Here is a 22,809-nt window from a genome sequence, read left to right as displayed (position 1 = left end):
CAAGCAGGGCCTGCTTTCGTAAACCCATGCTGACTGGGCCTGATCACTTCGTTGTCCTCTATGTGCCATGTGACAGCACTCAAGATGATCTGCTCCATAACCTTCCCTGGCACTGAGGTTAGACTTAACAGGCATCTAGTTCCCTCAGTCCTCATTCCAGCCTTGTAGATGGGTTTCACATTTGCTAACTTCCAGTCAACTGGGATGTCCCTAGTGAACTGCTGGTAAATGATTGAAAGTGGCTTGGTGAGCATTTCCACAAGCTCCTTCAGCATCCCACATCCACGTAGAGAAGACACAGCCTATGAGGAACAACAGACATAGTAGCTTAGCAGACCAGAATGACTTTGGAAATGGCACTGAAGCATCATACAGAAAAATGTTCAGGGAGTAAGTATACTCTATCACTCTGCTTTCTTCTTTAACTAGTTAGCAACTGGCATCCATGTTACTTTCTCTAGAATGAACTTCCTGCACAGAAATAAAATGTCTAAAAAAAGTCTAAACCAAGGTGGCTACATTCTAATTGTGAAAACCTCTTTTTCAGGGCAGGAAGGAAATGGAATGATCTCCAGATATCTGTGTGAGTCATAGCACACTAACGAAAGACAGATGGGCATGCTTATTTAGTACAACTTTTTTAACTTCTCATTTGGTGTAACTATCCTCTTAGCTTTTTCCTTAATTGCATTGACAGGAGGTGAAAAAAGCAACAGGTCCCAGGATGTTTAGCTTAGATTTGCCCTGATTTGTACAACTGCAACAGCTAAATATTTCAGAATATCACAGGTTAGGATCAGATAAAGACAGAGACTTATATAAACTGATGTTTTGGATGTTTAGGACTTCATTTTCCTGAATCATATTTTAAGAATATTATCTTGAGGAGGGAACTAGAAAAACTTGGAGTCGGTGCTGTTAGGACTGCAAATCTGCCAAAAGCTCGCCTTTCATTGTAGCTTCAAAATTTATTTTTGGTACTGTGCTTCACTAGCCTCACCAATATCGACCCACCAGAAAGCTATGAATGCTTCAAAAAGTTGGTGGCCCAGCAGTAAGGTTTAAATATAATGATTTTCCATGAGCTGTAAGAGGATCTGACCAATTCCACTGCAGTGGAAATGAGCTCCTATTGCCTAATCCTGCCTCAAGCACCAAGTTTTCAGTTTGCTAATGCTACCAAGAAGCTAGACGGTTATTTAGTACCCTATTATCTAAGAGCAACATTTTGTATTCTGCCTAGTGTGGTTTCTGCTCTGCCAGAAACACAAAATTAGCTCAGCTGCAGTTTGATTGAAGAAAGGCTGCCATACAACCAGAAGTCTGTTGGACAAGAGATCCCCTTCCTTCCATCATAAGTCCATATCTGGACACAGATGTTTGATTTTCTTCTAAATGTGTTATCTAAGAGGAGAAGAGCAGAGGAAAGGAGAAGAGAGGGCAGGACAAGACTATGATTTGTCCACACTGTCAGGTGGTAATAAATTGATTTTGTTATCTTGGTGATGTCTAGGAAGAAATCAAATAGAAAGCCTCTACACTGCAGCTATGCTGGTCTTCAGCGCTCCTCAGAGAGGGGCTACTTGCAGCAGGGCTAGGGACTTAAATGCTCAAGATACTTTACAAACCATAGGTGCTGTAGGAGCTAAAGATTTGCTATACATGAATACTACAGCAAGGAAAGAAAGAGTACCTTTACCCTGGCAAAACTTTCTGGGATAGGCTTATTTATTTGGACTTTTGCCGAGTGTATGGTCTGTGAATTCCAGTTATCTGGTCTTTTTTAGCCTCTGAATAAGTAAATCACAACCCATTAAAAGATTAGCAGCTGTTCTCACTGACTGCCGGTAAGTCAGTTTCCAGCCAACAAATATAGTACTCCAAGTTTCTACTAGTTAAAAGCCTCTCAAAGACTTATACTGATACAAAACTAAAATCTCACAGTTCAGTAAAGGAGCAAATCTCCTTCCAGGGGGATAATAACGTAAACTGTAGTGCTTGGCATTGTGCCATTCCACAGATATTTAGTCAGTACCAGCTAGGACTCCGGAACTATTCACTCATGACTGAGGGTTTGAGGTTTTCCTCTGAAGTCTTCTCCCAGATCCAGAGCATGCAGAAATCCTGGGAAGTTAGACCCTCCATGCCATCAAGAGAACATGTACTCCACTGTTGCTCTATTGATGAGTGAAGCTCTCCGGAGGAATGGAAGAAAGTTCAGTCGCTGCTTGGGCATAAAGTTCAGGCCTACAGACACAGCTGGGGGCTGTGCTCTGCCCTGCAAAGCTGCATCAAGCCTCGGCAAGCAGCCAGGGTCTGCCAGGGCGTGTAGCAGGACGGAGCACATAAAGTACTGATGACTAACACTTGCCAATCACGCCCTTGCATTACTTCCACTTTGATTCAGACAAGACTGCCTCTTTCTCACGTTTTAGCTTTACATGCCCTCCCTCACTTCCAGAGGGTAATTTTTCTGACATGTTGATTTTTCTTACTTAGCATTTGATCTTTTGACAAAAGTCAGCATTTGGTCCCCAGCAGGCAGTTTTAGGACAGCTGAAATGCTCTCTTAGCAATTACAGATGATCTGGTTATATCACACAAAAGCCACTTTGTGTCATGACTAATTTAAGATCCTCCCTATTTCTTGTGAAGAGTCCAGCCTTGTTCCTTTACTTATAGAGAATTAAATTCTGCGTCTGATTCTTCTTCTGTCTTTTCCACCGGGACACAAACTTATGCAGAACAAGCAGACAAGCTCAGGAGACAGCACAAGACATCACCAGCAGCACTTGCTACCTACCCTGCAGGGCTCCTTTGCGTTTCAGTGCATGATGGCATCTGGCACTGAAGGACCACAGAAGCCAATCTTCTTCCTACAACTGCAGCTTGAGTCTCTTTTTTTCTACCTTTCCCAATGAAAGTTTCCTGCTTGGACAAACTTTCAACTGTGCTCTCCTGCCAAAACTTGATTTTTAACTTTCCGTGTTTTGATAAATAGATATATGCGTAAATATATATATGTTTCTGCGTGTTCTGGCTTAGGAAGGAGAAGCAGCATTTCAGTCAGGTGTGTGAGTATCTCCACAAATATGTGTTAACTACAACAGTCCTAACTAACGTCTGCTGAAGAATATCCCTCTTCACAAAAGCAGCAGGTGATGCTACAAACTTTTATCTGGCCTTTGCACTGCTGTAGCCACATATATGCAAATGCCTGATAATCATAAAACAAACCTTAGAGGAGGTAAAAGGAAAGCATGATTGCCTGTCCTATTTATAGGTTCCTCATGCTCTAAGTGAAGCTAATGTATACACAGGTGTCCTGTTCCCAGGAAGCTATATTCATTATGTAACACAATTCAAATATGAATGATTAACCTATTGCATCCAATTTGGGGCAAAACAAAGCTACACAGTGGAAATAAATGCCAAACAAATACATAGATCCTACTGAAACAAAGACTTCACTTCTTCCTCAGTTCTGATGGGACATCTGTCTTACAGCTTGTGCTACTATGAGGAAATCTGGCACGCATGTCGCCTTTACTGACAGAGACCTGCTTTCAGAAATAAAACTTCTTGCTTTGGTTACAGCTCACCATTCACGTGCTGCTTCGAATAAGTTATGAGAGAGACATCAGGTGTGTCAAAAGGCACTCTATGGCTGCATCTACAAAGCAAATCTAGATACTATTTTCTTCTTACTTGTATAGATGCACTCCTTACGTAATAACCACTTCAGGTTTTGAGCACCTATTTCTTAGAATCAGCTAGGATGCCAAAGACCTTTAAAATCATCAAGTCTAACCATTACCCCAGGATTGCCAAGGTCACCACTAAACCATGTCGTTGAGGGCCTCATCTCCAGCTTTTTGAACATTTCCAGGGATGGTGATTCCACCGCTTCTCTGGGAAGCCTTTTGCAGTGCTTGATCACTCTGCTTTTCCCAGGGACACTGGAATAAAAGTCCTTGCACTCCATCTATTACATATTAAAGTGTAAGACAGAAAAGGGCTTTAAGGTGGTCCCATCTTCCAGTGCCTTCCCTAACTGGTTTCAGTTTCTGTCCGGTTGCCATTGCTCTAAGTTTCCTCAGATTGCAGCTCTTTAACATAGCTCCACTGCCAGTGGTCACTTCTGGGTCCCCATTTCTAAAGAAAAGAAAAGCTTGCCTTGGCTTTGCAGAACTAGCTTTCTTCCCCGGTCCCTCGAGGACCAAGTGCCATGCTCAGATCTCTTTCAGAGCCTTCTTCCAGTGTGCTTTTTAATTTGAATAAAAGCTGGCATTGAACTTTTCTTCCTGATCTTCCTATGACAGCAGAGACTGACCACTCAGCCAACAGCAGGGACCTTCCCTCAACCCTGTCCTCCTCTGAAATGTATTTAATTAACCAGTTAGCTGTTTTGAACAACTGCAGAGTGTTGAAAGCAAAGCGAGTACTTTAAATTCTATGCTACGCCTATAGAAGTAATTAGACAAATATAATCAACATAAAAAGTCATGCCAAAGATGACTGCACATGTGCTACAGAAAGCCAAATCAAAATTGTAGATATTCTAGCACAGAATTTATAAGAGAGATACAGAAAAACACCAACCAAGCACTATGGAACTGGCCTTAGATCTAAAGATCTGAGCATTTTTTGTCTTTAAACCAAATATTTTGTAACCGTTATTTGGGAATAGCTTTGCTAGTAAGATTCACCACAATTCAAAACCAAAGGTGCAATGGCCTGGGGCTGGAATTGCCTATTTTTTCTCCACCAGTTTCTTTTTTCTTACTGGTTTTAGACAAAAGATTACAAGTCCAGTGGCGGGGGGCGGGGGGGGAGGAACCAACTGCAAAATTTTCAGTCTCAGTAGTTCAACAGCACAAACTATGCTGACCTTTTCCAGACAATTACATAAACCAGCAATGATAAGCAGTAGGGATCCCTATTAAAATATAACCCACGGCTTTTGTATGTGTGCATGCCTTCTTTCTGGCCCACAGTTACTGGCCACACTGAAAAAGATTTTATGAAGAAAAACAACAGATATAGCAAATTCCAACAGAAATCAGCTTCCAAAAATGAATAGCAAGCATAACCACAGCTGAATTCAACATTTGCCTAATTCACATGGGATGGCCTGAGACATCTTTTATCCTTTATACTCAACTCAAACTAGGCGTGCTAGTAAAACCCCATTAATCTGTTTCATGAGTCATAGGCATCTTTGTTCTGTGCGCTTTGCTGACAGTTTCCTCTCTCTGAGGGTGGAGAATGTGCTTTGTCTAAAGTTTCAATTTGTGCTTTAACTTCTCTCTGGCACAGCGCATGTGCCCTACCCGAGAGACTGTTTTCCTCCACCACATATTGCTACAGCTGAAATCTGCTGAAAATCTCAAGCAGGAAATCCCTTAATGTGAACTACAGAGTTGTGCCTGGGTAGTCTCTACAGAGAGCCTAGGTTACAGCTTCCCAGAGATCCTACTGCTCACGTACTGTGGCCACTGCAGATCATGTCCCTCTTTTCTCAGCCTTTGGAAAGAAATGGAAATAACCGAGCAGGTGCTTGGTTTTTAACATGTAGACTAGACAGTTGTATTTTAAAAAGGAAAGTAACTAAAACTAGCATCTAGTATTTGCTTGTTGGATCACTAATACAATGATTGCGGTTGTGATTAAGTTATGATGGGTTTTGTTAGCACAAAGCATCTTTCTACGGAAAAGCAATGGCAATCTCCCACATAGTTTTGAGGAGACCAGATTGCAGTTCCCTGCTATTCCTCTTGACTTTGCCAGCAAGAGCAGGCATTTCTGAGGCATTCTCCAAATAGTGTATGAAGATGGCAACACAAATTAAAGCCTTTTTTTTTCTCGAAAGCAAAACTCATAAACACAAACAGTAGTAATGCACACATAGCCACACAAAACTGCATCTGCCTCTCCTCACAGGTCCTACATCAGCTTCTGAAAAAACATACTTGTGAGGATGTATAGTTAATGATTCTCTTCCACTATTCCATTCTCTACTAAGGGATGTTTCTGAGCTCTTATATAGCTCCACCGAAAATTAATGCTGCTGAGTAAATCCAGGGGTTCACAAGCCAACTGCCTGGGAATTTGACCACGTGATCAGTTGATTTTTACTTTCCCATGCAATAAACTATAAAACTTAAAAAAGGATGTAAACTGAAACTTTTAGTCTTCTGGTATTTGGGGGTATTAGCTGAATTACTGACTTCATATGTATATATCAAATTAGTTGTATGTATCATTTTCACCTCTTATACTTATAAAATCCTTCATATCATTATACAAATGCCTCACTGAAGAAATGCCAAATGCAGGCAAGAAGACAGTTTATGATAAACTGTGAATTATGCCGGTAACTAAACATACCTGGAAACTCACAGGAACTAAATACACTAAATGAAGAGGCATGAAGTTACAGAACCATTAAATTTCCAGACAAATTAATGCTGCAAGTCATGCAAATATCTTCAAGAGTTGTATAAATTATTAGTTATAAATAAAAATGAAGAAGCATGTGCAAGAACAGCACAAACATGACATTCAGCTGTTGCCAAGTGAGGACAATAAAACAGTGGAACTGGTGTGCTGAGCTGATGTTTTCTTTAAATCCCATTTTGTTGGGTTTAAAAAGTTCACTGAAAAAGCACCAGGCCAGAACAGAACTTGTCAGGTCTGATGCATGTTTGTCTGGTGCTTCACCCTCCTCATGCATCCTTTCCTGCTGAGTATTACTTTTGAAGCAGAAAATTACCATAAGAAAAATAGATAAGCAAAGCTCGATTTTCCTTCTCATTAGCCAGCTTTAGGATGCGAACACTAAGGCTGGTGTGTATAATTAATGCAGCAGAGAAAAATACCGTGGATCTGAAGGTGTTTCAAAACATCCTACGATTTTATGATTTTCAGCTGTGCTTAAGACAGTATGAAAGTTTCTTCTGCCTATTTCTTCTCAGTGCTGTCTTCAGTAGAACAGAAGAGGAAGTGGGCTTTGAAGCTGCTGTAGAGAGTGGCTGGTAGAGGGTGGAGAAGACTTGATGTTTCTTTTGTATGAAGTTAAATCAATGGGTTGTCAGAGAAACATCATGTTGTAAACATCTTCTTTTTCTGGTGGTGTCAGTTTCATGCTGTCCAGTTCCCCAGCACTGGAATGTGACAAGACACAGATGAGGCTCTGTGCTGCATGCTCCTGCTAACTGCACAATCTGCAAAGATTTTACAATAGAGTTTTGGTCAGTTTTTCTGATGTGCTAACTTCAGCTGCAAAGGCTGAAATTTAGCCTTCCTGGTGCTGTATCCAGGAAGACAGAAATGACTTTTATGTGACCTGTGGTCTGCCTAGGTCATCCGCTGCATCCACATTGGCTGCATCAGAGGATTGCATCTGGAACATTTTAGCTTGTTAAAAAGCCCAAGCTAAATTTTGAAAGATTCAAGAGCGTCAACCCACTTGTAGAGCTGTAGAAAGAAACAAGAGGAAGAGAGGCTGATGTTTTCAAGATCACAAACCAGGAATAAAACCAGAAATGTCAACTACTAAGCTTCCTGTTTGCATCACTGAACAATCACTTTCTTTGCACAAAATGTGGAAATTCCTCTTTTGAACCATTACACAAACCAAAAATTATTTTTTGCATTCTGTACACTACTATAAAGGCAGTAGTGCTATGCAGGACTTGACTAACTATAAAAGGACAGCTCATTCCCCATAGTTACAGTCTCTCACAGCACATTCACAGAGAGAGTCTAAGCACACCTTTCCCTTCTTTTCTGCTAAAGTTCATCTAAACCAACAGCCACGGCTGACCCTAGTGTCCCATTATACAGTAGTCTCCTATAGGAACTCATGTTAGCAGGATGCATCTGGACAGAGGGGACTGAGGTGGTGCACAGATGTTTGTCACTTAAAGTAGAGAAGTGTACACACAACTAGTTCTTATTAAAGAGCAGGAAGAAAGAAATTACCAATTTCTGCAGGATTTTGTACGTTTAAAAAGATTCCTCCTGGCATATGCATCAGCAGATGTCAACTAGAACTGGGGACTGTATATAGCAGAATATGTAATTATGGTAGAAATATGGTAGATCCAAAAACTACCTCTCTTCTGAAATACAATGAGATCAAGATGGTATGTTCCGCTTTCTTAGCTGGTTTTAAAATACCGAAGTCTGCCAGTGCACACAACACAGTGCAGACTGAAGCATCAACAAACCATCTTAATCATTAGGATTAGCCCTGGTTTTGTACAAGAAATGAGATACACTGTAGTCAGTAGCAATGCAACACCTCATCAATACACATGTTTTTGATCTCTCCTCCACATCTGGTACCACTATGGTGCTTTAGCTTTTTTTAAATTAAAATGCATACATGGTCTCTCTGACTCCACAGTTCTAGATATAGCTGGGGTGGCTGAAACTAAGGACATAATGAATTCCTTTGCTGGTTCCCATCTACTGCTCTCAGCAGATAGCAAGGGCAAGCTTAAATGACTTTGCAATTACCCAGATAGAGAGGGAGACAAGGCAACAAAATGGAACAGTATATGGGAAAAAGGTGAAGCAATGATGGGAAAAAGGTGAAGCAATGATAGGAAAGGTGAGCAGTAATAGCTTTGAGATTCTGAACCTGGTAATAACAAACGTGTGAAAATGCATACCTATCAGGACCAGTGAGACCTCACTCCAATTCCTCACTCCACCCCTACCAAATAAAAAAGGCAGGAGGATTTGTTTAAGCTTCCTGATAGCACTCCGGGCACTTAGGAAAAGAGCAGTGTAAAAATAAATGAGTCAGAAAAATGTATGTGGAATGACAAATACATGAGCTATTTTTCTCAAGTGATGCTTGCTTTCCACATTTCTTAAATTCTATGGAGAAGTTATTCACAGCTAGTGCTCCCAAGGCAAGTACAGTTATGCTAGCTTATTTTATAAAATCAGATTTTATGTGCTCAAATGGAAAATGCGGTATTGTTTGACTTAATGACTTTTCCTAAACTACACAGACAGGAAAAGCGTGTGTTCCAGCTGTGTGGTTTGTATTTCACATACATACCATTTTGCCTTGTAATTATCTTTTTTTCCCCCTTAATTTTGCAATGTAGTAAGAAAAGATAGACAATCAAGAATATTATAGGTTTACTTTAGTAAGCTGCACTTCTCTATTTCTTCCTTTAGATAATAACAGAAAAATATAAGAAGAATGGAATGTTGTGTCATTTTTCAGAATTACAGTGTAGATCTGCTCCCTCCAGGTCCCAGCATTCGCAATGAAATACATATAAATATGTAAATTTGTATTCATAAGGTGTCCTTTAAGGAAATAGTAAAAGAAAGCTTGAATTATTTAGGATTACTAACTGTCTTTCTGTTTTGTATTTTTCTTTTTTTCTGCAAAGGCAGAAAGGCAAAAGCAGAAAGGAAGCAAATAATTAATAGAGAATTGGAGGAAAAAATATTTTCCTCTGTAGTATGGAAGGGCAGCAATACTACTCCTGCACGTCAACTGACTTTAAATTATCAGTTTCAAAAAAAAAAAGTCCAAGTATGAATCAATTAATTAATATATTATCCCTCAGTGTAAATTAAACCATGGAATAATTTAAACTGCTTTGGGTTTCTTCTCAGCTAGACCAAGACATCAGCTCCTCGACTTTTTGCTTTTTTCCACCCAGGCAAATATGTAGGCTTCCCCACTGTTACACCGTTCTCTCTGCCACTGCTGTACAGACAGCTGCAAGAGAAAGGATACTAACAGTCATCTTTTGGGAACCAAATTCAGGAAATCAACTTTGTTCACCAACGAAGTGCACAAGGACTGCCATGCTTTTCTGTGTCATGATCCAAAAAAAGCTCTATGGACTGAGGAGGGAGCCTGGCTAATCAGCATCACTGAACACAAAGACACAGAACGTCAACTGCTCCTAAAGAAGATGATAGGAAAAAATACAAGAAAGATCCTTAAGCAGGAAATCCACCCTTATGCTGGAAATGATTCTTTAAAGAAGAATTTTAAAGTTTTTGAAAGGAAATAAGAATAATGGTTTCCTACCTGCCTTTTTAAGAACCCACCCGTTAAGGCGGCATTGGGCATTTGCCCCTTTAGATTCGTTTCTTACTAAGACAATGCATGACTAGCAATGCATTTAGTTTGTGTGAGAGGAGACTGACTCTGGGAATTCCCCTATTTAAAGCATTGCAAGTTTTCCACTGCCATGATTGTGCATTCGTTTATATAGCTTGGTCTTTTTGAGAACAAACAGTATCTACCTGTCCTGGTGCACAGGCACCAAAGTGAGTATCACTCCATACACATGTGTAACTTAGTGACTTGAGCTTCTTTGGGTCACTGACTCCATAGCCAGGCTATGCAGTAATGAAGGCCACGGCCTTTCTAACTACACCTGGGCCTGAAGCATAAATTTAAAAGCTTTAATCATAGAGTCTTAGAATTCCAGAATGGTTTGGGTTGGAAGGGACCTTAAAAATCTTCTAGTTCCAACTCCTGCTATGGGCAGGGGCACCTTCCACTAGCCCTGATTATACTAGACTACCCTTCGTCCTATCACTACCATGATAAAAGAGTCCCTCCCCATCTTTCCTGTAGGCTCCCTGTAACAAAGTGCAACAACAGTACACTTCATAACACCCTGGAGCAGTTGCTTCTTTGATTCTGCAACACATGACTAGCTTATGCCCATCTTGGACTGTAGACAGCTGAAGTTACCAACAGCATTTGCCCTAACATCTTAATGAAGGATTCTTACATGAAGATCTAAGCAAGAAACAGATGTTTTTACTAGCGCAGTTCAAAAGATTTTGCCATAATGTGATGCATCTAGCATGCGTACACAAAAACTGTTACAGACAAAATGCCTTCACAAATGACTGATAAATTCTTGCAATGTTTGTCAGATCTGCCTGACTCTTCCAAAAACCCAGCTACACCCTCTGTTTATGAACCTGACCAGACACATAATCTGTGCTACGTAACAGAGCTGGAGATACAAAAGACAAGAAAACTTATAACAGTTATCTCTCCTTAAACTTTAGCTTTCTTCCCTGTGGTTTCTACCCTGAGTCACCCACACAGCCCATAACTTGAGGTTAGCTAATACGAAAACGCAGAAACTCTTAAATCCTGGTAGTCTTAAAATTCATGCAGGTTTGCCGAGATGAGCAGCTCCACAGAGGAGCCTCCAGCACCGGAGGGCGGGGATACCCCGCATCCAGGAGCCTCCGTTCTGAGCGGTGACAGCCACCGAGGAGCCCGCAGCCCCCGCCGGGCCTTGCCCTGGGGCCGGCAGCTCCGCTGAGGCGGGCAGGGGCCCACAGGGGGCGGGGCCAGCAGGGACGGCCCCGCCCCGAGCGGGGAAAGCCCGGCCCAGGGAGCGCGGGAGCAGCGCGGAGGTCGGCGTCGGCAGCGGGCGGCGGGCCGGATGGGGTGCGCCCGCCTCAGGGCCAAGACCCGGCCTGGGCGCTCTGCTGGGGCTGCCCCGGCGGTGGCAGCGGCGGCACCAGGCAGAGCCGATGGAGGGGAGGCTGCAGCGCGGAGCTCGGGGTGCAGAGAGTGCCTGCGCTGGGGTCGTGAGGGGAGGGTGCGCAAGGGGCAGGGCTGCGCTCGGTGCGCCCTGGCGGGTGTTCTCGGGCAGCTGGGGCTGAGCTGCGGGACGCTGTCAGTAGCTGAAAGGTGTCAGGGAGCTGAGAGGGAGCGGGGCTGCCTGCTCCAGGCCCAGACTGTGCAGGGGCCTTAAGCGTCCACCATAGCGCATCCAGAAATGAAGAGGGCAGTAATCCAGAAAGCTGGGAACTGGTTACAAAAAAATCAAAAAACCCACTCAACAACAACAACAACAAAGAAAACAAGAAAAAGGGAGAAAGAGGACAATTAATAGCAAGGTGCTTCCTCCAAAAGCTGCCATCACCACCCAGAGCCACTTCGCAGTTCTGCAGGGAGCCGACAAGGAAACACACACCTCGGCAAATGATCAACCAGCTGCTGCACCAGTAAAGACATTTACTACTACTCCTGATCAGGAGGACTGTGTGGATGAAGCACTCTATACACATACAGGAGCACCCTCATGCTTGCAGGCCCTTGTCCTCATGGGGGACTTCAACCACCCTTGTATCTGTTGGAGGGACGGGACGGCCTGGCACAAGCAATCCAGGGGGTTCCTTGATTGTGTAGAAGACAACTTCCTTCTGCAAGTAACAGAGGAGCCGACAAGGAGTGGTGCCATGCTTGAACTCATGCTCACTAACTGAAGAGGGCTGGTTGGAAATGTGACACTCCAGGGCAGCCTTGGTTGTAGCAATTGTGAGATGGTCGAGTTCGAGATCCTCAGGACAGTGATAAGAGCGTGCAGCAAGCTCGCTGCCCTGGATTTCAAAAGAGCAGACTGGCCTCTTCAGGAACCTGCTTAGTAAGGTTCCATGGGATATACCCTAGAGGGCAGGGGGGCCCAAGACTGTTGGTTGATATTCAAGCATCACCTGCTACAAGCTCAGGAGTGTTGCATCCCAACTAGAAGGAATTGTTCCAGGAGGGGCAGGAAATCTCAGGATGCTATCAGAACTGGCTACCCTGGATTTAGAGAAGGCTGAGGTTCTCAATTACTTCTTTGCCTCAGTCTTCACTGGCAAATGCTCTGACAACACCACCCAAGTCTTGGAAGGCAGATGTAGCGACTGTGAGAATGAAGATCTTATGCCCAATGTAGGAGAGGATCAGGTTCGAGATCATCTTAAGAACCTGAATATGCACAAGTCCATGGGACCTGATAAAATCCATCCACAGATCCTGAAGCAGCTGGTGAATGAAGTTGCTAAGCCACTGCCCATCATATTTGAAAAATCAACAGTCAGGTAAAGTTCCTGATGACTGGAAAAAGGGAAATATGACCCCCTTTTCCAGGAAGGGGAAAATGGAAGACCCAGGGAATTACAGACCAGTCAGTCTCACCTCTGTGCCTGGTAAAATCTTGGAGCACATTCTGCTGGAAGGTATGCTAAGGCACATGAAAAACAACAAGGTGCTTGGTGACAGCCAGCATGGCTTCACTAAGGGGAAATCCTGCCTGACCAATTTGGTGGCCTTCTATGATGGGGCTACAGAACTGATGGACAGGGGGAAAGCAGTTGACATCATCTACCTGGACTTGTGCAAAGTGTTCAAGACTGTCCCACATAACATCCTTGTCTCTAAATCGTACGGACATTAATTTGATGGATAGACCACTCAGTAGATAATTGGCTCGATGGCTGCACGCAGAGAGTTGTGGTCAATGGCTCAATGTCCAGCTGGAGATCAGTAACAAGTGGTGTCCCTCAGGGGTCAGTTTTGGGGCCAATCCTGTTCAACATCTTTGTCAGTGACACATGGGCAGCTGGACTGAGTGCACCCTTCACAAGTTTGCCAATGACACTAAGTTATGTGGTTTGGTAGATACACTGGAGGGAAGGGATGCCATTCAGAGAGACCTTGACACACTTGTGAGGTGGGCTGATGCCAACCTAATGAAGATCAACCAAGTCAAGTGCATGGTCCTACACCTGGGTCAGGGCAATCCCAGGCACAGCTCCAGGTTGGGCAGAGAAGAAATTCAGAGCAGCCCTGTGGAGAAGGACTTGGGCATGCTGGTTGATGAGAAGCCTAAATTGAGTTAGCTTCACTGTGCACTCACAGAAAGCCAACTGTATCCTGGGCTGCATCAAAAGAAGCGTGACCAACAGGTCAAAGGAAGTGATCCTGCCCTTATGCTCTTATGAGACCTCACCTGGAGTATTGTGTGCAGTTCTGGTGTCCTCAACATCAGAAGGACATGGAACTGTTGAAGCAAGTCCAGAGGAGGGCCACGAGTATCATCAGGGGGCTGGCCCACCTCCCATATGAAGACAGGCTGAGAAAGTTGGGGCTGTTCAGCCTGGAGAAGAGAAGGCTGTGTGGAGGCCTCACAGCAGCCTTCCAGTATCTGAAGCAGGTCTACAAGGATGCTGGGGAAGGACTCTTCATTAGGGACTGTAGTGATAGAACAAGGGGTAATGTGTTAAAACTTAAACAGGGGACGTTTAGGTTAGATTTAAGGAAGAAGTTCTTTACTGTGAGAATGGTGAGGCACTGGAACTGATTGCCCAAGGAGGTGAATGCTTAATCCCTGGCAGTGTTCAAGGCCAGGCTTGGGTGAGATGGTTTAATGTGTGATGTCCCTGCCCATGGCAGGGGGGTTGGAACTAGATGATCTTAAGGTCCTTTCCAGCCCTAACTGTTCTATGATTCTATGGTGTCAACCTAACTGCCCCTGAAGGCAACTGGTCCAACTCCCATCTCTGGTGCAGGTGGCTTTGTGGTGCAAACTGCAGAAGGCTTCAGCTATATGGATCAGAGGGCATCCAGGAAAGAAAGCCCTAGCAAGCCCTAGTTACCCGGGGCTACATTCCCAAGGAAAGGAAAGGAAGGGAAACACATGAAGTGACACAGAATCATAGAATCATAGAATCACAGAATGGTTTGGGTTGAAAGGGGCCTTAAAGATCATCTAGTTCCAACCCCCCCGTTTTCTCCTTCCTTCTTCTGAAGACCAGAGACAAACAGAATTTAATATCAGGGAATATAACACACAAAACCAGCACTAAGTTATCACCTTAACATTAAACTATTTTTTTATTAGAAGAAAAAAATAAACAGAATTGGACATCACAGGTTTTTCAAAAAGAACAAACATTTAATTACTGAAAATATCAGTTTGCCAGAAACAGGAAAGGTATTGCAGGTTTTCTTTTCAGTAAGTCAAATATTTACAGTAAAACAGACTTAGAACAGCCAAAGTTTCATAGAAAAATGTGGATATAGGAAAAACAGGTTTTAAAAGATACATAACCATGAAACCTGAATCTCAGCAGTTAAAGAGAGATTTATACAGTTAGTAAAACTGAAACATCACTAGAGGAATCAAGAGCTGCTATCAGCAGAAGACTTATTTTACTTTCTTTGGATATGTCTATACTATAGCATACCTTACAAGCCTTTATTGTGTAAAAAAGCGCTTTTCACTGTAATTGATAAACCTATGTAGAGGTCTATAACATGTACCGCTACAGCCAGACATCTTTCAGCATTTGTGCTAGACTAGACATTTCTAGGAAATACTATTATGAAGACATACTGTTACAAATGGTTCTCTAGACAGCAAAAAACCTCAACTTATTAGAATTCAGTGAAGATACTGTAGTCTTCTGAAACAGGAATTAAAATAGATCTTTAATTAAAGAAGGTGAATATAAATATTTAATAATAAATAACAGAAATGTGAACACACTGCAGTAACTGTAAAAAACCAAACCAAAACAAACTTTTTCAACAGAAAAGGAACCATAAAAATACAAAATAATGTTTTACAAAGCAACACATTTGGTATGCTTTGCCTAAAAATACTTCAGAATTAATTCTAACAAAGAAGACCTCTTGAAGTCTTGCTTAGATTGACATAGCTGTATCTTTCAGAGGAACTACTAAAACATCTTAAGAAAACCGCTGCTTACGTATAATTAATTCAATATCTTAGACAATGGGCAGCTAGCTATTTAACACCTGATCCTAATAAAAGGATACTTGTTGCAATTCTACTGGTGTGTGTTATTCCAGAAGAAAATGAATTTGACTTCTAAGAGGAGGAGAGAAGAGTAGAGAAGAGGTTGCTTAGAAAACTCCAGGAAAGTTAGTTCCTCAAGATCTATGTATTAGTTAAGAAAACATACTCAGAAGAGAACTAGCAATGAGTATCTACAATTACGGATATTAATATTAATCCATTTATATAGCCTGTGTGTCACTACCACAAATCTGTTTGACAGCCTTGTATTCTACTGATGTACGCATAAAAGCATAGCTGAGTCTCCATTACTTAGGAAGAACATGTTAAGCATTGCTGCTGTGGGCTATATTTGCTTAAAAAAAGTTACGCAGGAAATAAAATATCCCTCTTTTTCTGATAAACTGCAATAATGACAAGGAACCACCAACAGCTTGTAAGAGAAATAAGTTATTTCATTAATCAATAAGCTGCGTGTTCTATTATGAAACTAAACTTTGAGTGGCATCCAAGATATACAAAATACAGCTACTTTTTAAGGAACTGTTCACCTAATGTCTCTTCAAATGTCGATTATCATGCCAAAAAAAATAATCTGTAAAACCGTATTTCTCTTTATTAACTGTTATGAAAACCATAATAGACTTTGGACATAGAAAGGTCTTTGGATAGTCTATAGGAAATGTAGTTAAAGAATGTACAGATGTTACTGGAAGATAGAAAAGAATAAAACAAAATATAAAGCTATGTGGAGGGAATCTGAAAAGGAAACGATACCTAGCTGATAGTTGTAATAGGAGGAATCTCTACAGTAGTAGAAATGGGATGAGCTTTAAAGGAGATGGGCTCTCAGTTGCTCCAGACCCTTGGTGCCTTACTATCTAAGCTAGTGCTTTAAGTCACATACACATACTGCAGTATTGCTGCTACTGGAAGGGAACAAGTACCAACAGAGAAGGCATTTACTGCAGGAAAAGACGAGGATGACTATGACCACGTAACTGGCCTTTGCAGAGGCTGTTTGGGATCTACACATCTTCTGCAGAAACTCCTTTCTGAAATGATCTTTGCTACTGAACAGGCTGGTTGTAGAGGAATGTTATTTGTTTCCCTAGGAAGAAACCCTTAGGTTACAATGTCTTAATGTGTCTTCTGTCCTGCAAAACAGAGAGCATCACAAAACAGTACACAACAGGGGCATCAGCAGAGGTTACGCAGCAGATTCTGCAGCAGCTTTGGCTCATTTTGAACATACACTTAAAACAGGAAATAATACTGCTGCTTTTAAACAAACAAAAAATCCCAAACAAATCTGATGCCATTTGTATAATCCTTACCCAAGGATCAAATGGGGGTTAACTATGTTTGTAATACAAGTTTTATATTTCACCTTAAAAAAAAAAAAAAAAAAAGAAATTCACAAATGCATTGACTGACTGACTATACCATATCAGTTTCTTAGTGCCCCTAAAACTTTATTTTTCTGCTAAAATACTTATATACTTATATACAGGAAACTTTCTTGGAGGAACTAGCTCCTTCACCTTCCCACAGCTCAAGTATGAAAATACAGGGAGAACATAAGGTTTCATGTGTTTGACTTTTACTTAAAAATAAAAGACATATGTGAACCTTTATATCCCCACAGAAAGAAGAAACAAAGCTCGGAATACATGCTTCAGTAGATGCCAGAGCAGAAACCAGCACTGAAACCCTGCCCTTCAGTTTGATTTACAGTTGATTAAAAAAAATGCTTCTGGCAAAGAGCCTTCCAATACATGCTGATAGATGAGGCCAGAACTAAAACATCAACACACCCAAATATGCCCCTTACACATAAGTATTCTTGGTGTCAGAAACATTCCACCTGAAATAAAAGAGTCATCATAGAGTATTGCCAAATTCTGGTGGATATGAAAAGCAAAAAAGGCAATGTAATCTCGGGTTATTTTGGTACTCATACCAACTTTTAACAGTAATCAAATGTGTGTGCACATCGAATAATAGCTTTTCACCACTGCCAATATTGCACACCTCCTTTTTTCACCCATCTGCTTCACCATCCACCACAGTGGCTGTGGCTGCCTTCTTTCAAAAGGTGTTCTCAGGAGACAAGCAGTAGGGTTTTAACTGCCCCATGAAGACTTTGCTTTTAGCAAATAAAAATCTATTTGTCTTTCCTTTGCTTCTTTGAACATCTGGAGATCTGTGCTGTTTCTGACAAGATTGGGAAATCATAGGTAAAAGGGGGGAAAAATTATTTTGAGGCAGGAAAAGAGCTGCAACAATTTTACTTCAGAAGATCAATTGGAGGAAACTGAGAAGAAGGAGCATTTATCTTCATAGGTCACAGACAGCTCCAAAGACAGTTCTTTAGCTGCTCACATCACTGAGTTTGTTCAACTTTGGACACTTTAATCTGTCTCTTCCAACTTCCAACCTTCATTGTGCTGCTGTACAAGTCCTATTTTTTAGGACCAAACCATAGACTGTGCATGTCTTTTAAAGATCTTGTTCTTTAGGAATAAGTCTTAAGGTAACCTTCTCTCCTTCTAAGGCATTTTCAGATCAGCCATGATTCAGATCAGAATGCTCAAGCTGTTCGCAGAAGCTTCCTAGTAGAGGCTATGGGCAGGACACAGACAGAGTGAAAGACCTGGCAGGGGAATCATTTCAGGTTGAGTGGGTCAAAGACAGGTGCTACCAGAAGAAGTGGTTCTGGGATTACTCACACAATCGGATGACCAGCATTGTTACTAAATTATTTTTATTTTTACAGATGAGTTGGCTTTACATGTGGAAGGACAAAGCCTGGGTGTTTTTCTGATCGAAGTTTCACACGTAGAAGAGCTGGTAACCACAAATTATGAAACTCATTTTCACAAAATGTCAGGGAAACATTCAGATCAGAAGATTAGTAAGACTGGAAAAAAAAAATACCCTGATATTCATAAGTCTAATTCTGGAAACAAGAAGCTACAGGGCCCTAATCTGGCATGGTAATTTCAGTTAGATACCTAGGCTTTCTCTGTTACTTCTGCAACCCTGGGGAAAATAAAGACCAAAAAAGTGTTTTGGTATGATGTATGAAGCATGCAGTACTCTGAGGAGTACCAATTGTTCTGTTTGTCAAGACAGCAACTTCTTAGATGATGAACTAACAACCGCTATAAACAAACACTCTGTTAAAGGATATCCTTTGAGCAACATCAGTAATGTCCTGTGTTTGTGCACCTAAATGTAATGACTGGATCTATACTGCTGGCATACCCAATGCATATGTATAGATTCAGTGTTACCTTACAGGGTTGGAGTCCAGAAAAAAGGAAGCAGCTAACAACAATGTAATGTTAACACCAGTACTTATTCCGCAAAACTCAGATATTTTAATGGAAAAGTTTATCCTTACTTTAAAATGCAACACAATTTTAAGATTGTGTTTAAGTCTGTTACTACAGTTAGTCTTTATTGCCTCCGGTTAAATTTAAAAGTGACTAGATGCTGTCAAAGAGAAGAAAGTATTACCATCAATTTATGAACTGGTGACAGTGATTCACTGGCTCCTTGACTTTCCACTTTTCCAGCAGGCAAGATCCTACAAATGCTAGAGAAGAGGCATAGACACCTCAGAGGAAGGTATAGGCTTATGACCAGTGAATCCAAGTCAGCCGCACACCACGAGTTACATTCAAAGTCACACTCTGTGTGCCAGTGAACTACGTATCATCCAGTCAATCATCAGTGCATACTCACAAAATGAAAATCGGGATCTGGGAGAGGTGTTTTGTCATGTGTGTCCCAAGGCAGAGCACAACACAACTGTGTCAACACCCTGACCCACAGCAGCAGCACTTCCAGGCTGACACAACAGCACCCAGGGGACCAGCTGGCCCTCAACCCAAACTGTCCGATACATAACACAAAATAGCCATTGGAAAAGGACTTCTATGAAAACAGGGTCGTTAGTATTCACCTTCCCCCACCAGCAAAATTAGTTAAGAAACTGCTCAGAGGTTTCATCTGTACCTGTCAGTTGTGCACGCAGTGCAGCATTGCTTGCACATATTAAAGCTAGTTTAACGACTTTCTGTCCAATCAAACAAACAAACAAACAAACAAAAAAAAAAACAACAAAAAAAACCCAAACAACCAAACGAAAAAAAAGGTTTGCTATGATAGAGGGTTAACAAATGTACAAAGGGGATAATACAGGGAAATCCGACTAATATACAGGGGAGTGTATAAAGGGGTTAGAAGAATTCGCTTGCTTAAACAAAAGTATTGTCTGTTGTAAACACCTATCATGCCTACTAAGCAGAACAAGGCACAAACTACTGATAAGGGGGGAAGCAGAGGCCTAATTCTACTGATAAGCAACTATTGATAAGGAAAAGTGGATGCCTGAGTCTGTTGGTAAGGGGGAGAAACATATGGTTTATGGCTGGGATACGGACCAAACCCTAAGGCTATGCGTCAAGATTAAAAGGTGAAAAGTTTAAGAAGAGGAAGACTCATTTACTTCATCTTGAAGACCCCTACTCACAGGAAGAAGACTCATTTACTTCATCTTGAGACCCCTGCCCGTGACCAGAGGGGGGCACTGCGCAGGCGCAAAGGACTGTCTAGCTCATAATAATACGAAGCGGGGATAGATACTAAATATGTATAGGCGTATCAGTAATCTAATGCATATGTATACCTTAAGAGAATAAATGTAAAGGAAAAACGACTCTGGGTGTGCGTACTTTGGCGGAGCTATCCCCGTGCACCTCAGCGCTGAATAAAAAGCCTACCTACTCTACAACTTTAACGAGTTGTGGAGTCAACCCGCGTATCAGCTACGGGCAATGTTATTAGCCATCCTGGCATGTTTAGTGTTGGGTAACTTTTCCTGAGGAAAAGCGGGAAAAGAGAGTGCTGGGTGAAGAGAGAGGAGGGGTGTAGTAGTACGCATCTACTGTTAAAAGCTGTGGCTAGTGCTCAAGCGCGGAGGTTTATTTCGTCTAGCGAACGTGTCTTTTCCGGGCTGCTTGGTCTTCTGCTTCCCTCCTTCTGCAGGAGCGGCCGGTGCTGAGCAGCACACACCCGCACGTCCCACACCCCTGCTCCTGCTCCAGCCCGCCGGAGCCGGGACGGCTCAACCCGTCCCGCACGTGAAACCCTGCTCCCAGCCTCAGCCCGCTGGGGAGCAGGGCTCCAGCCACCACCCGCCCCCGAGGAGAGCTGCGGCCGCCCCGCCACACCGGGGACAGACTCGCACCCTGCAGCGGCGTCCCGCCCCCGCGGCGGGCAGGAGCGGCTGGCGCCCCCCCGCTAGGAGAAGCCCCGAAGGGAAAGGCGGCCACCGCCCTTCTCCTCTTTCCCTGGCGGCGCGGCTGCCTGGGCGTGAACCGCGCGGCGCGCCCCGACCGGATACAGTGGCCCCCTCCGGCCAAGCGGGAGCAGCTGTAGCGGTCAGGGAGTGGGCATCGTGTGTGAGGCAGGCAGTCATGCAGCGTTGGAGGCTTCTTCCCGCGGTGGTGTTGCTCGCCGTTTTGGTCACTGCCCAAGGTGAGGACGGGCGGGCGCAGGGTAGCAGTTTTGCCGCGGAACCCCGCTGCCCCGCCGGTCTTGGGGGGACTGCTGGCCTGTCTTCTGTTCCCGGGGTATGGGTCGAGCGCTGTCCCTCGGCACAGAGGAGAGGGGCATTGGCGGAGCGGCGCCGGGGACGAGAGGAGCACGGGATGGAGACTGGCAGGTCTCCGGGCGCTGGCTGCCGTGTCTGTCCGGGACAGGGAAACAGCGCGCTCTCCTTCCAGCCTTTTTTTTTTTTTTTTTTCTCCCCGTTGTTCTATGTGTTTGGTTTGCCTTTTTTTTTTTTTTTTTTTTAACTTAACTGGAAAAGTATTCCTGAGTGTTCTGTCCGACTCCGGGACTGGAAATTGTCTTGAGTCTCTTCGGTAAATACGTGGCACTCGCCCCACTGGGGTCGTTGAGTGCGGGGGGTCCGTGAAGGAGCCTTGAAGGGGGTCTCGGGGCGGCGGGGAGCTGTGCTGGTCCTAGGCTTCCATTTTAGGAAAGAAAGCGGAGTTACAGCAATTCGAGTGCATCAGGCAGTTAGTTACTCATCACAAAGTGCCGTCACACTATAGCGCTTAAAAACAAAGTGAATATGCTATGGCAAAACAGCAGCGTAAAACACACCAGTATATTTTCTGATAAGCTGCTCATGGCTTCAGGGTGTGTCAGGGATGATTTTTCTGAACGCTGGTAAAAATGGTGTGTATGGAATAAATAGCACGTTAGTATTTGGTATAAGGAAACAGTTTCGATGGGGGAGAAAAGAAGCAAAGTTCCCAGTACCTGGGGGTCCTTGTTGGTTTTTTTTTTTTTTTTCAGGAGGAAGATTCCTAAACTGGAATATGCCATGCAAATTGTTATTTCCTGTTTGTATGATTTATTTCTAAGAAACCTTTTTTTTACCGCGTCAATATGAATACTCAGTGTTATGCGTAGGCATTTTCTTTCCGGTGCTTTGTAAAAGCAGCACTTAAATATCTGTCTCTTAACTTTGACTGGAAGCTGTAGATATGCAGGATAAGCAGCTTGGTATCAAGCCCATTTGACTTCAGTTCTTATGCTGTGGCCTTACTGTATTCTTAACTGGTAGGTTAGCAAAGCCAAGCTCTTGGACAACTAGTACAGTTTTACAGAAACCACCTTCAAATCTGACAGATGATTCAGGCTGCTGACATTTAGATATCATCTTACTGCTTAAGTGGGAAACTTGATTATTTTCCTCTGCAAGCAGTCCTCACAGTCGTGGACAGCAAGATATTTGGTGTGATGCTCTTAAGATGTGGAAGTATCTGGTGTGACTCAAAAGTAGTCTTCCTAAACTTTCTGCCAAGAAGTTTGGAGGTGAAGAGAGTCTGTATGGTTCCTGCTTCACTGGAGGGGAAGTGCCCAGAAACTGCCTTCAGGGCTTTTGTTTTGAATTCTGAGGAAATGATCCTACATTTTTAACAGACTACTCTGAAAAAGCTGCTTAGTTTATGTGCATACTATTGACTCCTGATAATGCAAGCTAAGTAGATAGGTTATAATTAGTTTGGACACTTTTGCCTTACACAAAATGCATAAGAATTCAAGAACTGTTGAGAATGTCAGCCTGGGGAGGGTGGGGCCCTCCAGGGGAATTTCACATTTCTAGTGG

At 42.8% G+C, this 22,809-nt stretch overlaps 1 protein-coding gene and 1 long non-coding RNA gene across 2 annotated transcripts in view; one reads left to right on the top strand and one right to left on the bottom strand.

The window, feature by feature from the left end:
* Positions 1 to 6,578: 6,578 nt before the first annotated feature.
* Positions 6,579 to 10,130, bottom strand: LOC136012673 (uncharacterized). Its single transcript, XR_010611891.1, has 3 exons — positions 10,076 to 10,130; positions 7,349 to 7,479; positions 6,579 to 7,226 (listed from the first exon to the last, which is right to left on the bottom strand). It is a non-coding gene; the product is annotated as an uncharacterized LOC136012673 (long non-coding RNA).
* Positions 10,131 to 12,950: 2,820 nt separating this feature from the next.
* CD99 (CD99 molecule (Xg blood group)) overlaps positions 12,951 to 22,809 on the top strand; it is a 38,668-nt gene continuing 28,809 nt past the window's right edge. The window contains exons 1-2 of the mRNA XM_065677141.1: positions 12,951 to 13,029; positions 20,622 to 21,164. Coding sequence (XP_065533213.1) covers positions 12,951 to 13,029; positions 20,622 to 21,164 — 622 coding nt within the window. The remainder of the gene's footprint in view (positions 13,030 to 20,621; positions 21,165 to 22,809) is intronic.

This window comes from Lathamus discolor, chromosome 4 (genome assembly GCF_037157495.1).
Source record: "Lathamus discolor isolate bLatDis1 chromosome 4, bLatDis1.hap1, whole genome shotgun sequence".
In the NCBI taxonomy this organism is placed as follows: domain Eukaryota; kingdom Metazoa; phylum Chordata; class Aves; order Psittaciformes; family Psittacidae; genus Lathamus; species Lathamus discolor.
This window is presented reverse-complemented; position numbering and strand designations above follow the sequence as displayed.